The 17097-nt window shown below is 54.4% G+C and overlaps 1 protein-coding gene and 1 long non-coding RNA gene across 5 annotated transcripts in view; one reads left to right on the forward strand and one right to left on the reverse strand.

Annotated features, from left to right (window-relative positions):
* Positions 1-17097, forward strand: part of RAB11FIP4 (RAB11 family interacting protein 4) — a 101788-nt gene that overhangs the window by 62924 nt on the left and 21767 nt on the right. Inside the window, exon 1 of one of the 4 annotated variants that reach the window (XM_086360201.1) lies at positions 3557-3776. The exons of 2 other annotated variants lie outside the window; for them this stretch is intronic. In XM_086360201.1, the coding sequence (XP_086216327.1) occupies positions 3747-3776 (30 nt within the window). In that variant the 5' untranslated portion in view covers positions 3557-3746. Of the gene's footprint in view, positions 1-3556; positions 3777-5599; positions 5678-17097 lie in introns of those variants that run through there. One more of the 4 variants, XM_086360206.1, reaches the window with a different exon arrangement.
* On the reverse strand, positions 5992-7352 carry LOC147352496 (uncharacterized). Its single transcript, XR_015148227.1, has 2 exons — positions 6743-7352; positions 5992-6243 (listed from the first exon to the last, which is right to left on the reverse strand). It is a non-coding gene; the product is annotated as an uncharacterized LOC147352496 (long non-coding RNA).

The following is a 17097-nucleotide window of genomic DNA, read 5'->3' on the forward strand; positions in this document are numbered from 1 at the left end:
TGTAGGATCTCAGTTCCCCCGCCAGGGATTGAACCCTCACCCCTTGCATTGGAAGGTGGATTCTTTTCTTTAAAAAAAAACATAATCATGCTCATTTGTTTTTATTTTGGTTTTTTATGTTTATTAATTTATTTTTGGCTGTGCTGGGTCTGCCTGGCTGTGTGGGCTTTTCCCCAGTTGCAGTGAGTTGGGGCTACCTTCTAATTTGAGGGCTTCTCATTGCTTGTTGTGGAGCATAGGCTCTAGGAGCACAGACTTCAGTAGTTGTGATTCTTGGGCTCAATAGTTTCGGCTCCTGGGCTCTAGAGCACAGGCAAAGTGGTCATGGCGCTCGGGCTTAGTTGCTCCATGGCATGGGATGCTCCATGCTCCAGGGATCTTCCTGGATCAGAGATCCAACCTGTGTCTCCTGCATTGGCAGGCGGATCCTTTACCATTGAGCCACCAGGGAAGCCCCTGGAAGATGGATTCTTAACCCCTGGACCATGATGATGCCCTACTTGCTTAGCCTGGCCTCCCGCATGGCCCCAAACATGTACAAAATGTTGTCTCTTCACACCCTCTGATGCTGAGCTAACTACTGCATGGTGCAGCAGAAGGAAAGTTAACAAGGGTAGATAACCATGGTACAGAGAGAACTCACTAATCTCTTTCCTCACCTGGATCACCCAGGTGATCATGTGTTTTCCGCCCCCATCAGCTTCTGGAGGACCATTAACTCCTGCTTGTCAGCATTCCATCTGCTTCTCTCTGGCTTTGGCATTCAGCGTCACGGGAGTATGCTCCTATCAATGGTGGCATAATCAGTTTCATGACGTAAGAAGAATCCATTAGAGTGACTTGCAATCTGAAAATTACTCCTGGGTACGTTCCCTGGGAGAGGGCTTCTGTTTTTAATGAGAATGTTATTTCTCCTGAAGAGACAAGTCGGACCCCTTAGGAGATTCACAGCGCCGGGGAAGCATGTGAGGGCATCACCTCCCTGCCGCTCCCCACCTCGGGCCTGTCTGACCCCATCCCTAGGAAAGAGAGGGTCTGGCACTGGCAGTCAAGAGCCCTGTCTCTACTCATCTGATATCTCGCCGTGTGACTTTGGACAAATTCCCAGCCTTCTCTGAGCCTCTGTCTTCTCATCCATAACATGGGGGATGAGTGTTTTATTTTATAGTATTTATTTATTTAATTTATTTATTTGGCTGCACCAGGTCTTAGTTGCGACACACAGGATCTTTGATCTTTGTTGCGGCATGTGCAATCTTTACCTGTGGCCTGTGAACTCTTAGTGGCAGCATGTGAAATCTATTCATAGTTCCCTGACCAGGGATGGAAGCCCTGTATTGGAAGCAGAGTCTTAACCACTGGACCACCAGGGAAGTGCCTATCATTTCATTTAAACCTCACAACTGGAAGAGGCAAGGTCTTGTTCCCACTTTTTAGAGGTGGAAACTGAGGCTCTGAATTATTACATGACTTGCCCATGGTACACTGTAGAACTGGCAGGCTTTAACTCAGCTTGTCCAATGCTAGCATATTGTGATACTCCTCTCTGTCATTCTGCTTCTTAGGACAAATACCTGGAGATGCTCCCTACCACACCAGTTTCAGGAGAAATAAAGAGGGATCAGTAGCATCACCCCCTCTATGGAGCTCTGGACCGTGTCCATCAGGTTCCCCCTGGTGGGGGCAAGGAGGGGCTTGCCAGTCTGACTCTCCACTAACCTTGACTGGGAGAAAGCCAAGATCACCTTAGGTTTCTGCTTCTCTTCCCCTGTTCTGGGTGACCCTGTCATGTGACCTGCCTTCTGGAACCTCATAGTCCTTAAGGGGCAACAAGAGACTTGGAAGGAAAGAGGAGAAACTGAGACAGAACCCCAGGATTCAGTGCCACCCTAAAACCTCACCTGAGGGAGCTAAGCTAAGGTCTCAGGGTGGAGCTGAAAAGGCAGAGCAGGCCCAGGGTGCATGGACTCATTCAGGCAGCACACCTTTGATGAATGCCTAAAATCAAGTGTACCCACTGGCTCAGGGTGCAAAACAACCCATGAAGTAGACAGTGCCAGTCCCATTTTACAGATGAACACACTGAGTCTGAGATGTCATAGGACTTGTCCTAAGACTTGCAGCTGGCCAAAAGGATTCAAACCGAGGTCTGTCTGATTCCAAAGCCACTGCTCTTTCTGGTACACCACGGTGCTCCTGAGTGTTAGGACTGTGGGGGTGGACACGAAACCAGAGTGAGAAACAGTCTGTGGCCTCCACATGTAGATCTCAGAACTGGAGCGCATAAGCAGGGAGGAGAGGGCCAGTTGTGATAGTTTCCACCTACACTGCCCCAGCCTCCTCCCACATGCAACCCTGGCCAGAAGGCTCCCCGCCCTCTGGCTAATGCTGTCCATTTTGGAGAGTCCCCAGCAGGTCTGGGAGCCTCAGTGGAATGCTTTGCCTCAAAAGACAGGCCCTGGTAAACAGAAAGGCAGCTGGAAATTTGTTTACAAGGGAGATATTGGGGCGAGAGGAAGCTGAGAGCAAAGAGCCAAAGATAAGGGGGCTGAAAAGCTCTGTGTGTGTGTATTGATGTTGGACCAAAGGGCGCTACCCATACCAAAGTGCCACCTCGTTGGTCAGTGAGAAGTCAGGGATGGCCAAGATAGCTTCACATGGGCTTGAACCGGACAATTAGGAGGGTAAGTCTGCTCTGAACCCTCCCCTGGTTACACAGTGCAACGTCAAGTCAAAGGGAAGCCACACTTGCAAAATTTGCTGGTTTACAGTTTGCCGTCTTTTAATCTGCAGCATAATGAAGAGTTATGAGGGAGCACATTTTTGACTCGTTATATTTACTAAGCTCCAACAGAAGGTCCTTTCCTTGTTTTGATTTTTTTTTTTTTTTTTTTTTTTTAGTTCTTTTTGCTGCTTGCTTGGTTCTTTGTATTCCAATACTGGTTAAAAAGACAGCTTTGACTTTACACCACAAGGTCGGGAAATTTGTGGGTGGGATTCAGGATGAGAATCAATTTAGGAGTCACTAGACTCAGGCTGGTGGTGGTGGCGGCAGTGAGCGTTGACGGCGGGTGTAGGGGCTTGTCGGCAGGTCTCAGTTCGCGTCCGCAAACGTGAACCAGGAAGCAGTGACAGCAAACTCAGAGTAGCTTGGAGTGGGTAGCGGCGGCCACAGCGCCCGCCTGAGAGGCGCGTGAATTTACAAACTCCGGAATCCCAGGGCCCCGGCCGCGTAAACGCCGGCGGCAGTAACCTGGCGGCGCGGGCTCGGGAGGGCCCGGCGAGCTCCACCTCCGGAGGCGCCTGCTGGGGCCCGGGGAAGGGGGCGTGGCCCGGGCCCGCCTCGCGGCCGCGCGGCCAATAACTGGCATTGCCCTCGCCACCTGCCCCTACCTTAATGGGCGGGGTTACCTGGACCCCGCCCCCCGCGGCTCGGGTTCCCAGGCCGCGCTTCCTTCTCCCCTCGCCCCGCCCCTGGCGCGAGGTCCCGCCCCCTTCGAACCCGGAGCCCGGGCGCCTCGTGATGTCACGGCGGCTTTGATACAAAGAACCCTTCGGCCCACGCGGGTCTCCCGGCAACGGGCGCGGGTGGGGGCGGGGTCGGCGCCGTCAACTGGTGCCGAACCCGGCACGCAGTCTCCGCGCGCACCGGGCTGTTCCCTGCGCTGAGTCTCCGTTCGCCCCGCCGACCCGCTCCCGCCAGTTTCTCTCCTGCAGCACGCCGACCCGCGCGCGGCCGGACGGGGATGCGCACCCCGCCTGCCCCCGGGGGCCAGGTAAGCGGCTGCTGGGGGTGGGGGAGGCTTGGGGCCCCGACGACGCGCACCTTGCCGGGCCCATGGGCCCGGGACTGGGGAAGTTGCCGGATCACGGAACTTCGCCCGCAGTCCGGGCGCCGGCTCCTTCCCTGGGAGGGTCCGCCTTGGCCGGGGAGGTCCGGTTACCTGCGCCTGGGTGCGCTGGGCCGCAGGGGTGTAAGTCGCCACCCCCGACCCTCTCCGGGTCCCTGGTGAGAGGGTGGGTAGCGGTAGCCCCGGGGCGCGAGGAGAGGCTGCCAGTTCTCTCCTAGGCGCCGTTTCAGAAAGTGTTTAGAGGGGGATCTAGTGGACTGGGAAGGAGGTTTGTTTGTCCGGACGCCTCCCTTAGGACATCCCCCGCCCCCGCGCCCCACCTCGGCTCCCAGGGCTCCTGCCCCTCCGGGGCCAGTGTTGCCCTAGCTCCCTGCCCTTGGCCCTGCTGAGTCCCAAACCGGGCCGTGCACGGGCGAAGTTTCCCCGTAGCTCTCGCAGGCTGCACGGACCGTGTTCCTGGGCTTCCCTCATCTCCAAGGGTCTCTGCCAGACAGGAGGGAGGACCAGCCTGGTTTGGGGTTTGGGGTTTGGGCACAGGGCCCTGCTCCTTCCCAGCGGAGGCCGGACGTGTGCGCGGGTTCTCAGCTCCAAGCTCTCAGGGCCCCAAGAGCCCTCAGGTCCGCCCCGGTAGTCGTGGCAGTTGTCATAGCCGCTCCTCTGCGGGCGACAGGCGTCTCTGAGGTCTGGGCGGAGCAGAGACTTGGAGAACCGAGTGAGAGCTGCAGGAACCCTACGCAGCCCCGGACTTTATTTCTTCCCATCCTTGCACACCCTCCAGGGTACCTCTTTCCACAGGTCCCTTTCTCCCCTGCTCTCCTACAGATGGCTGGAGAGGCACATTTTTCAGCCCTGAGGGACATGCCTGTGTTCCTTGACTGATTTACAGGCCGCCTCCTCAAAGGAGGGTGAGGGAGCTGGGCTCTGGTAACTCAGCGTGTGGGGCTTGGGTGGCAGCCCGCTGGGCTGGTTCCTGGTGATCCACCAAACCTCTGTCCTCCCTTCCTGGAGCCTGGTGCTCATCTCAGGGGCTCCTGGGAAGGGAAACCCCCAGGTCCTTTCCCTGGTGAAATGTATTTACAGTGAGGGCTGGGAGGAGGGTCCCAGCTGGTGCACCTCAGAACCCTGCAGTAGGGTTCTCTTATCTCTCTCTCTTTGTAACCATCTAGCCCAGCCTTGGTGGAGTCTTAGAGTCACTGATTTTGACTGGCAAGTCACTGGTCTTGCCACCCACTCGCCACCAGCTTACTCCACGATTGTCCCAAGCTTTACCCTGCTCAGCTGACATTCATGAAATGCCGATTATGTGCCCCGGGGACTATAAAGTGTGGACACTTTCCACCCCTCCAGGTCTTTGAAGGCTGTTGGGAGGTGGGGGACTGATATCCTGGGTTGAATTGTTCCCTGCCCAACCCTGCCCCACCCCAGCCCTCGAGGAAGAGTTGATCTGGCTTGTTTCCAAGGTCCCTGTGACTTCACTCAGGTGCCTGTGTCCCCTGTAGGATTCTTAAGTAGCAGGCAGTACAACTCGGGCAGATGCCAACTGGGGAACAGCTCTGTAATTTGGTAGACCCTGGCTTTGATGGAGACGGTGGGGCAGATGACTAAGGCAGGCATGAGATAAGACTGTACCTAGAGGACAGACAGGACCAGCCAGACCAGGTGAGCAGGCAGGAGGCGTGGCCTTTGCCCCGAGGAGGACCATTGAGAGAGACTGCCTGGAGCCTGTCCTTGGAAAGGACTTTAGTTCAGCTGAGGGCAGAAAGAAGAAATCAGAGTGCCTGGAGCAGCCTGCCCTGGGGAGGCACTAGGCTTCAGCAGGAGAACTGGTTGGTGAATATTCTTCTGTTCTTCACCTTCCCTCCCTCCTGGCCTCTCTTCAGAGCATTCAGGCCCCTCCCCAAAGCACACTGGCCCCTTCATGGCCTCCTGGCCCCTTCCCCTCCTGCAGGGACCAGCTACCTCTACACCCGGGGCTTTCTCTTCAGCTGCTCACCTGGAGCCCTGTCAGCCCTCATCTTCCAGCACCTTCCTCATTCCTCACCAAGGTGGCTAGAAACTTCTTTTCCTAGGGCTCCAATCCCCCCTCTGAGGTGGCTCTTATGCCAAGGGATGTTTCACAGCTGATTCAGCTTTAAGGGGCTTCACAGTTTCACTTTTTATTTACTTTTAAAATGGTTTTATTTGTTGGCTGCGCTGGGTCCTCGTTGCTGCACGGGCTCTTCCCTAGTTGCACAGGGCAGGGGCTGCTCTCTAGCTGCGGTGTGCGGGCTTCCCTGTGCAGAGGCTTCCGTTGTTGCGGAGCTCGGGCTCTAGAGCACGGGTTCAGTAGTTGCGGTGCACAGGCTCTGTGGCATGTGGGATCTTCCTGGACCAGGGTTCGAACCTGCATCTCCTGCATTGGCAGGCAGATTCTTTACCACTGAGTCACCAGGGAAGCCCTCACTTTGCCTTTTATATTTTAGGTGTAGATAGAGAAGAGAGGTTCAAAATTAAATAGCAGATGAGCATTTCTGGGAGGTAGACACCTCAGGGACTCAGGACCTTAGACAGGGGGCAGGGGGCAGCCTGGGCAGAGGGAGCCCACCCTCTAGCCCTGTGCCCTGTTCCCCACCGCCCCCTGCCCCCAGCACAAGGCTTATTGCCTTTGGACGAGGAAGCATCTCTGGCATTGTCTACTGCCTGGGCAGTGGGCACAGTGCCTTGGCTCTGCAGGATCCTTGGGGGTGGACGTTTTCCTCTGTGACTTGACCCAGCAACTGGGCATTGATGGCATCAAGTCACTGGCCTCTTGGATGAGGAGGACCGTGCAGGACCATGCCTGATCCCACAGCTGGATAACCTGCCCACGGCCAGCTGAGCACGGGACAGGCGTGCTGATCGGGGAGACCCACCTGGTGTGCGTCTGGACATTGTGTGAACACGTCCCCGGGCTGTGGTACATGGTCTCCTCCTCCAGGCGGTCTCCAGGGCACAGATCCTTCCCCATTCCTATTCTCCCAGCCTGCACCAAGCGCATTGCCCGGCATAGGCAATTCCTTCATTCAGCAATGGTTGAGCATCTAATTCGTGTTAGGTTCTGTGCTGGACACAGTGAACCCAGCCAACAACAATCCCTGCCTTCAGGGAGTGCACTGTGACAGCAGAGAACAGGCGAACAGGGAAAGCCTGCAGCGTGAGAGGTGCTGAGAGAGAAAGCAGGGTCCTAGGGAGTGCGCGGAAAGGTGTTTGAGAGTGGGGAGGGAAGTCCTCCATGAGAAGCCAGCCTCTGACCCCAGAGGCCTGGAGGATGGACCATGGCTGACGAGGTGCACCCACGGACCTGGAGGGAAGCCACCGAGATCGGGGGAAGAGAGACAGGGGCAGGTGTGCTGTGCCAGGGGCCAGCCGGGGTGCCAGGAGGAGAGCAGCCGTGCAGCTGAGAACGTTGCGGGCACAGATGCGTTTCAGTGCTCGGTCCTCATCAGGCCCCTGCTGTCGAGGGGTTTGGACGTGAAGGCGTTCCTGGGGAGAGGTGTGGGGGTGTGGCCATCTCTGGGTCACATGGGCCTGTCCAAGTAAATATGGAAACTGTCCTTGTCAGACTGTTGTTTCCATTCCACGAGTCGATACCAGCGAAACCCACCTGGATGGTGTCCATAAACGCTGTCTAAGCTGGTGGATCACAGTCGGGGCTGTCCCTCTGTCCCCATGGGCCAGGTGCTGCCAGGGGTGCGGCAGGCGCAGCCCTCAAGACCCTCAGAGAGCTGGCAGCCCACACTTGACGTCGCTCTGGCTGGCCCCCACCCCCCGGCCCCCAGGGCTCAGCTTCCTAGTCTCCTCCTCCAGCTCCCTGTTTTCCCTTAGCGCCATCTTCACTCCCTCTACCCGTGGCCAGGTGGCAGCTCACCTGTGTGCCCCAGTCTCCTTGGGGGGTTCTCACGCACCTGGGCAGCAGCCTTGGGCTCATCTCTTTGTAGCCGAGGGCCCTGATGGTGAATGTGTGTGTGAAGTGGAAGGAGACGCTGGGTGTCCAGAAACCAGTGCATCCTCCAAGGGGCACGTGGAGGTCTGGGGGAGGCGGGCTCCCGGTGACCTTGACACAGCTCCTCCTGGCAGACAGTACAAGTAACAGTGACTTTTCTAACCCGTCTTCTTGACTTCTTTCAAGAAATGGGAAGTTGCCTGTTGGACGTGTTTTTAATTGATTCAACCTGCTTCGTCTTTCCAGACAAGTGGGTTCTTCCCCAGCAATGTAAACATGATTCAAACAAAAACAAAGCTCTATAGCTGTTATTATTAATATCTGCAGCTCTGCTTATGAGTGCTTTTCTCTCTTAAGGGATCGAAAAGAGGAAGGCCTAATCAGAACGGCAGTGTGGGAGAGTGGGTGGAGCTAGCTCACCCTTGAGTCATCTTTTATCACCCCCACCCTTCTGCGCTCTGCAGGCCTAATTTCCATAAAAAGGGACCACGTGCATTTCATGTAGCCAGTGCTGTCTGCGGTGGACCAGAGAGCAGAGAGGAGTCTTCCGTCAGCCCCAGACTTCAGTCTACCTCCTAGGATAGGAGAGACATAGGAGCAAGTTTCTTCTTCTTGCTCACCTGTTTTCCTGGGAGAAATATCTGCTTCAAAACACAAGTGCTCAGGCACCCAATGCCTATTTTCTTAAAGCAGGAAAAAAAAAAAAAAAAAGTGTTACAGCCAGAAAACACCTGCATGTAGATCCCTGGCTCTGCTGCGTGAAGTTCTGGTTCTTTGGGCAGGCTACCTCAACTTCCTGGGCTTCCCTGGTGGCTCAGTTGGTAAAGAATCCACCTGCCAGTTCAGGAGACACAGGTTCAATCCCTGGGTTGGAAAGATCCCCTGGAGAAGGAAATGGCAACCCACTCCAGTATTCTTGCCTGGGAAATCCCTTGGACAGAGGAACCCGGCAGGCTACAGTCCATGGGGTTGCAAAGAGTCAGCGACGACTTAGTGACTACACCACCAACCGCTATCTCGACTTCTGAGCCTCGGTTTTCCCACCTGTAGAATGGGTGTGATACTACTATCCACCTCATAGGGTAGTAATGCAGATAACGTGAGCTCCTGTGACCCGCAGTGCCCACAGTGGGTTCTGACCCTTGCTCAGTTGGCGCCTGGTGGATGGTTAGGTAACTAGGGCCAGCACAGTGTGGTCCCTGAGAGCCTGGGCTCCGGAGTCGGGCTCTCTGGGTTCAAGTCCTGGCTCTGCCAGTTGCTCTTTGTGGAATCCTAGGCAACTTATTTAACCTGTCTGTGCCTCAGTTTCCTGTGTGGGAAAAGAGAATGATGCTCCTGCCTCCCTCTAGGGTGGTTATGTGGATCAGATATGTAAATGTATGGGAAGCATTTAAAACAACGCTTGGCATAGGAGCCAACTGTTATTTTTAGTTCCTTCAGGTTCTGCTGGTTTGATTCTTGTGACTGATAGCCATACCACCTACAGGACTGCTTTTTATTTTTATTTTTTGGCTGCATCTTGTGGCATGTGGGATCTTTGTTCCCGACCATAGAGTGACCCCTCACCCTGTGCATTGGAAGCACAGAATCTTAACCAATAGACCGCCTGGGAAGTCCCTGACAGAACTTCTTGCAGCCTCGAAATAGGAAGGTGGTGGGAAAAAACCACACTACCCGAGGACCTTTATGGGAGGAGCAAGATTGTACTTCCTTAGCCTCTGGCCTTTTTTTTTTTAATCTTTAAATATTTTCACTTCTTGTAGATAACTTAGATTTTTTTAAAATGTATTTATGTAGGGCTGTGCTGGGTCTTCATTGCTGTGGGGGCTTTTCTGTAGTTGCAGAGAGTGGGGGCTACTCTCTAGTTGGGTACGCGGGTTTCTCACTGCACTGGCTTCCCTCGTGGCGGAACATGGGCTTTCGAGCCTGCAGCTTTCAGGAGTTTTGGTGCATGGGCATGTGAAGTCTTCCCGGACCAGGGATCGAACCTGTGTCCCCTACATTGACTGGCAGAAGCTTAACCACTGGACCACCAGGGAAGTCCTTCTGTGCTTTTAAATAAGCCAACATGGCCTTTGCAGATGCCTTCTCTGAGGTTGGATGAAGTAACTGCTGCCTGCCCAGAGGCAGTCTGTGAATGAGATGCAGAGCGTGTTCCCAGGTACCAGCCATCTCCTCCGGGGCTTGGTGTGGGGCTTGGCCTGGCCCTTCCTCCCAGAGGCTGCCTGCCTGATCTGCAGGGTTTGGTCTTTCTACCCAGGAGAGGGGATCTGCGCCACTGCCCTTCACCTCCAGCCAGGGCCTGCCTGTCTGTCCACCTGTGCTCAGCTGGAAAAGCCAGCTTAGACCTGGGCTGCCCGCCTGCCGCTGCCATGCAGTCCCTGCCTTATTGAAGCATTGCGGCTCTGGCTGGTTGCAGGCCCCAGGAGGCTGGGAGAGGGGCTGGATGGAAAGGTGTGGGCTGTGCAGCCACCTGGCCACATCGAGTCATTGCCCTCAGGAGTTTTCCAAGGAGCAGAACTGCCTGTCCCTCCAGCTTGGCTACTCGGAGGTCTGCAGCACCCCTGAGGCGAAGCTGGCCAGGCCGGCCAGCCAGGTGGGTGGTGGTCAGGACAAGCTCTGGCTGACAGTGTTGAGTAACCTTGAATTGGTGGCCTTCTGGCAAAATGAGGGTCCTCATTGACAAGGCAGGTCTGGCCAGTACATTGTTGTGTGATTATCTGCACAAATCATTAGCAGAGAAGGAGCTCACAGTACAGAGTGTGTGTGTATGTGTGTGTGTGTATGTGTACACACACATGCGTGCATGGAGTTGTCACCTGCCCTTCAATGAGTATACACACAGCCAAGGAATGGCTGAGTCCCTTTCCCCTCTAATACCCACATTTTATAGGTTCTAAGACATACTTTTTTCCCACGTTTTAACATCTCAAATTGCTATGTGTCATACATTTGTTGGTGTGTTATAATTTGACAGTGCCATCTCTTAGCATACTTGAAATAACGGTGCATCTTGAAATCGAAGGCATCTTGGATTTAATGGAACACAAACTGGGTAGCCTGTAGAGGACTTATCAGGGCCCAGTTTCTTGAAGGAAGGAAGCAGAGCCACGTTATAGTGGTGGGAGGATTTATGACGTGACGTTCTGATGTGGTTCAAGGGAATGAGCTTGGAAACCGGGCAGACCTGGACTCAGTTCCCAGCTTTATAGCTCAGAAGCTGTGTGATCTTGGGGAAGCAGTGCGACCTCTCTGAGCCTCGGGTTCTTCCTCTACCAGTTGTGGGTCATGGCTCCATGGCCGTCAGGATTGTATGCTGTGGCTGACAGCGTGGCTTTCGCTGTTCCTCTCTTGCTGGGTACTGACCGTCTAAAGTCACACTGCTTCCTTCCGCCTGGGTTGAAAGGGAACATGAAGGCAGCAAGTGGGTCCTTGGCCTTCCCAAGGTAACAGAGGGAGGCTGGCCTTCATTCCCCGGCTTCTTGACTCAGTGTATAATCCCTGAACACATCTTTTCCTTCCTTCCCTCCTCCTCCTCCCACTTTGCCCGAGTTTTCATTTTCACATGTGTTTCGCTTTAGCAATTTTCTTGCAAATCTCTCTCCTCTCCCTTTCTGTAAAATCTTCCCACATGTAGCCTCTTTGAAAAGCTCCCTGTGCTGGGAGAGGGGAGGAGGCTATGCCCCGTTTCCAGGATGGCACAGGCCCCTGGTGCCTCAACAGATAGTGGTCAGTGGTCTAGTGTGCTGTGGTCCCTGCAACCCTCAGCTCAAGTCCAACTTCTGATGCCACCAGCCCGGCTTATTCCTGTTCCCACGGCGTGCAGAGCTCAGCCTGAGAGGCTGCTGCAATGCTAAGTGATGGATCCTGCCATCGCCAAGAGTATTTAACATTCCTGTACCTTCCTTGCTGTGCTGAAAGCAGATCTTGTTCAAATCCTAGTCCTGCGGTCTTGTCAAATTGCTTAACCCCTCTGAGCCCCGGTTTTCTCATCTGAACCATGGCTGATGCACAGAAACACCAGGCACGTGCTAGGTGCCTGATAGATGTCTTCTTTCCTGGTCTTCCTCAAATGTTTAAGGCCCCTTGTGTTTCTTCAGCTGGGTGCCAAGGGCTCAGGGAGTGCCAGCCAACAATGTCACTCCAAGTAAGTCCCCTGAAACAGATGAGGAGTTCAGGGCAGGTGAAGGCACAAGGACCCGCCTGTGTAAGCAGGATGTGATGGGTGGGCTGGCTGGGCTGCAGGGGAGGGAACGGGGTGACCAGTCAGTACTTGGCACAGTACTTGGGGGTGAGATTAACAAGGTGGGGGCTGCTCACTAAGGGAGGAGCAGGTCTGAGGGAGCAGCAAGTTGAGATTGAGGCCCTGTGAGATGTCTAGCTGAAAGTGGGCCACACTGGAGCTCAGTGAGAGATGCAGGCTGGAGGGAAACTGTCAGAGTGGGCTGTGGTCTCTCTCTTTTTTTCTTAATCTGTTTGGCTGCACTGAGTCTCAGTTGCAGCACTCCAGATCTTTGATCTTATTACAGCACGTGAGCTCTCAGTATGTGCAACATCTAGTTCCCCAGTGAAGTGAAGTCACTCAGTCGTGTCCAACTCTCTGTAGCCCCATGGACTGTAGCCCACCAGGCTCCTCAGTCCCTGGAATTTTCCAGGCAAGAGTACTGGAGTGGATTGCCATTTCCTTCTCCAGGGGATCTTCCCAACCCAGGGATTGAACCCGGGTCTCCTGCATTGCAGGCAGACACTTTACCGTCTGAACCACCAGGGATAGCCCCTTCTAGTTCCCCAACTAGGAATCAAACCTGGGACCCCTGCATTGGGAGCACAGAGTCCTAGCCGGAAGTCCCCGGCTGTAGTCTCAAACCTTGTTTTCATCAGCAGTCTCTCTCTGCCCCTCTTGAGATCCTGATGAAAAGCCAGTAGCCTGACTTCCTCCATTTTGCATTCAGTGGGGGGGCGGTTCGCGGCCCTACCCTTGATGAGATCTGAGGGTGCACCTCAGTTATTTGCGTGTACCAAGGGGTGTAATGCATTAAACCAGACCTGAGAGGCATGGAGATGCGAGTGGGGTAGAACTCTGCTCAAAAGGAGCCCATATCAGCTGGTGCAGCGGCTCCTCTGGGGCCCCCGGGAGGCAATGCTCCTGGCTTAGGTTGGGGGGGAACCAGTGGGTTAGGTGTGCTAAGGCTGGGACAGAAAAAAAAAACTGCCTGCTCAGTAACACTTTTCTCCTTAAAATGGTACGTAAGGGGCAGGGGAGGTGAATTAGAGGACCCAGCCTGGCATGTGCCTCTTTACCTGGTGCCCCAGGGAGGGTCATGGGTGGAGGCAGGGCTTACTGTGGGGAGGGCGCCCCGAGATGGCTGGAGGGCTCAGGGAACCCAGTTCGGAGCTGGGGGTGATGGGGGATGTGGGGGGGGGGAGGGGCTGCCATCCCAGATGTGGTGACTTTCTAACTGGGGGCTTGTTCAGGGACAGGCATGTGTGGCTCAGGGAGGAGTTGTGTTTCAGGCAAAAAGGAATAGCACGTGCCAGGACGTTGGGGGTGAAGCTGGACAGGAGCTTGGGGTATGGGGGCTGGCAGTGTCCTGTCCTGGGGCCGTGTGCGCTGGTCTGAGGAGTCAGGACCTGGTTTTTCTGCGGCCAGTGGGGAGGCCACAGGCTCTATGAGGGGACTGGAGGGACTTCTGTAGTCCTGGACTCCCGGGGGCCTCTCGGCTTTGAGCCCCACGCTCAGTGGTCGGACCTGGTGCTCTCCCCCGTCCCCACTGTGGGGTGGGGGTCCTGGGAGGGAGCCTGGCTCAGTCCACCCTGGCCGGCCGTGCGCTGGTGGCCCTGGTACTGGGCTTCACCCCTGGAACCTAAAGCTTCGGTAGCTGGACCTGGCAGAGGCTGTAAGACAAAAAGGAACTGCTGGACTGAGCCTGCCGGGAGCTCGGTCCTGCTGGGGACCTTGAGCTGATGGAACGTGCTGGAAGGGTGGCTCTGCGGGGTGGGGAGGAAGAGTCATCCTGTCATTGGCCAGCTGATCCCACTGTCTGCTCCAGGTGCTCAGTCACTAAGTTGTGTCTGACTCTTTGCGACCCCATGGACTGTAGACTCCTCTGTCCGTGGGATTTCCCAGGCAAGAATACCAGAATGGGTTGCCATTTCCTTCTCCCCTGTCCGCTCCAGGAGGATGGGTCAAAAGGAGCCTTGGCTGTCAGCTGTAGGTGAACCCTGGCACCTGCTTGGCCTTTCAAGGCCCAGGGTTTCTGCGGCAGAGAGGGAATGGGTAGGGCTGGGTGGGTACCCAGCCTGGCTTTAGACTGTCAACCCTGCTTAGGTTGGGTGGCATCACCAACTCAAAGAACATGAGTTTGAGTAAATTCCGGGAGACAGTGAAGGACAGGGGAGCCTGGCATGCTGTAGTCCATGGCGTCGCATAGAGTTGGACACAACTGAGCAACTGAACGGCAGCAACTGCTTAGGTATGTTCCCCAAGAAGGTCGTGTCATTGCCTTGTCTGAGGGCGGCCTACTGAAGGGAGTGCAGCTGGGCCCACCTGGTGGACTCAGGGGTGGAGAGCTGGCACCTGGTATCCCTTCCCCAGCATTCACTTTAAACTCCTCTTATCAAGATGGGAACACAGGGAGCCCCCAAGACAAGCCCCACAGACTGTTGGCCGTGTGAGTAATTAAGCCCTCCCTTCAAACAGCCACATCTTTAAAAGCTATAATTTGTAGCCCAAAATAGCTGCCTGTTTTGAGAGCCAGGAGAGCCCTTGATGCGCAACCCCACACACACACACCCCTCAGCGTGCAGCCTGAGAATTCACTTTTGACATTTGGCCCCCACCTCGCCCACAGTTTTCTTGAGGAGAGCTGTAGAGACAATAGCTGGTGGGAACTGGGGCTTCCCGGTGGGCACTTGGGGACTCTCTTTTGAGAATTTAGAGGGGACCGTGCAAGTTAGGGTTCTTGATTCAGGTTCCCATGGCTGCTCCTGTCTGTGTGATGACAAAGCGGCCTAGAGGGAAGAGTCACAGCATCACTTGAGGGCAAAGTAGATTAAGTTCTCTGGAGTCCTTATCTGTAAGGAGGAGACAGTATTTACTTGCAGGGATTTTAGGGGAAGGAAATGAGACCCACCTCCACAAAGCATGCAGCAGACACAGGCCAGGCAGCTAGTGCTGCCGCGTCTCACCTTCCCGGCCTTGCTTCCTCCCTGGTGTGGTTCCACCTGGCTTCTCGCAGACAGTTCTTGCGTATGGATTCGGGGAGGTGGATGCCAGGGACTCAGCCAACAGGAAACACCTCCCCTGACCCGCAGCCTCTCTGGGCTGACGTGCCTGGAATTCTTGGGGCTGGCCGCTGGGTTTGGTTTCCAGATGTGGAAGCAATTTAAGTTCTGTTTTCATAATCCCCAACAGTTAGCCTCCAGAGTCCACGTTCTCACTTGAAAATCAAGACCTTTGGCTTGACTTCAGGGGCAGTAGGAAGGCTGGATGGCCTGCTTGAATTCTTTTTGTTCAGGAGGTAGCTTCACTAGGGTGCTCAGATCTGGACCCTGGGGTTTGCTGGGACAATTTAAACCCCATCAAGAGCTTGTTCCCTGTGGGAGCAAGAGCTGACCCTAGACCACCTCCCTTGTGGGTTCTCCTTGGATGTGGGTCACTTAGCCTCAGCTGCAGTATCTACCTGGCCTCTTGGTCACTGACCATCATTGACCTTAGACACCCAACCCTGGGGGGGAGTGGAGCCTCTGGTTCTGGCCATGGCAGGAGCAGGCTGGCATCACAGCTGAGTGGGGTGCCCACGTGTCCCAGGAGTGGCAAAGCGCCCTCCTTCCCAAACTGACCACAGAGGGAAGAAGTCTGCCCTGGATTGCAAGCAGCCAGAAATACTGCCTGGCGTGGAGAAACTGGTAATATCCTCCTCAATTACTGGGCACTGCTGGCCACGGAGGTGGCCTGGCCCAGGGTTAGATGCTCTGTGGTTCCAGGGCTAACTGCTGATCTCTTGTCAACCAGTCACTATTTAGAGGAAATAACTTTTACATTTATGTAGTATGTACAGTTTTATAGGCACACAGAAATTGCTTTCGCAAGTTTTAAATGCCTGTGGTTGAACTGCATACACACTTCTTTAAAATTAAACTATAATTCCTATGCTATTGAGAGAACACAGGAAATGGAAATAATTTATTTAGGATCTATATATAAATAGTGCTACAAAACATTATCCTGATAATTGTAGATTCACCAGGCTTTCAGTATCTATAAAGTAGTGTATTATCATTTTTAAAGTATATTTATTTGGCTGCACTTGGGGTCTTCACTCTCCATTGTGGCAGGCCGTATCTTTAGTCACAGCATGAGGCATTTAGTTCCCTGATCAGGGATCAAACCCTGCATTGGGAGCTCGAAGTCTAAGCCACTGGACCCCCAGGGAAGTCCCAGTACAGTCTCTAAGAGCAGCAGGATCTCAAAATGATCATGGAAGAGAAGCCAAGAATTTCTCTAAGGAGAGACCCCTCCCTACCCCCAAAAAAATCCCAAGTTTCTTGACAAGGTTCTGGAGACCCAGCAGTTCTCTACAGAGGTTGCATTGAATTGACCTTGAAGGAATTTGCTCTTCTTACCTAGATGAGAAGGTGGGTGGGAAACGTGGACCTTGCTGAGGGGTCTCCTCGCAGGCTTCCTGGAGGAGGAGGAAGGTGTACTAGCTTGCTAGGGCCACAGAGACAGTACCGCAGTACCACACTCGCACATCTGAAGTGTCTTTTTTCATGGTGCTGCTGGATTGCAGGGTCCAAGATCCAGGTGTCCACAGAGTTGGTTTCTTCTGAGGCCTCTCTCCTTGGCTTGTTTTCTCCTTGTGTCTTTGTGTGTGTGTGTGTGTGTGTGTGTGTGTGTGTGTGTGTGTGTGTGTGCACGCGTGCTTCCTAATCTCCTTATAAGGACACTGGTCATATTAGATTAGGGCTACCCTTATGACCTCATTTTTCATTTTATTACCTCTTTAAGGACCCTGTCTCCAAATAGTTACATTCTGAAAGACTATTGGTTGGGGGGGTAGGGGGGTTGGGCAGACAGAATTCTGCCCAGAACAGAAAGTTTCTCTGAACCATCCTCCAAGGGTGGAGGAGGTGAGCAGAGCCTCCATCCAGAGAGAGCCTGAGTGGAGAGTGGGCAGCTCTGCCTTTAGGCAAAGGCCCACCGTCGCTGAGGGGCCCTTCCTTCTTATAGCCTGAGCCACCCTCGCCTCTGCATGTAACCCAGACTGCTCACCCTTCAGCTCT

Source organism: Bos grunniens, chromosome 19, assembly GCF_055505025.1.
Source record: "Bos grunniens cultivar Pamir isolate PY7600 chromosome 19, Bosgru_T2T1.0, whole genome shotgun sequence".
NCBI lineage: Eukaryota > Metazoa > Chordata > Mammalia > Artiodactyla > Bovidae > Bos > Bos grunniens.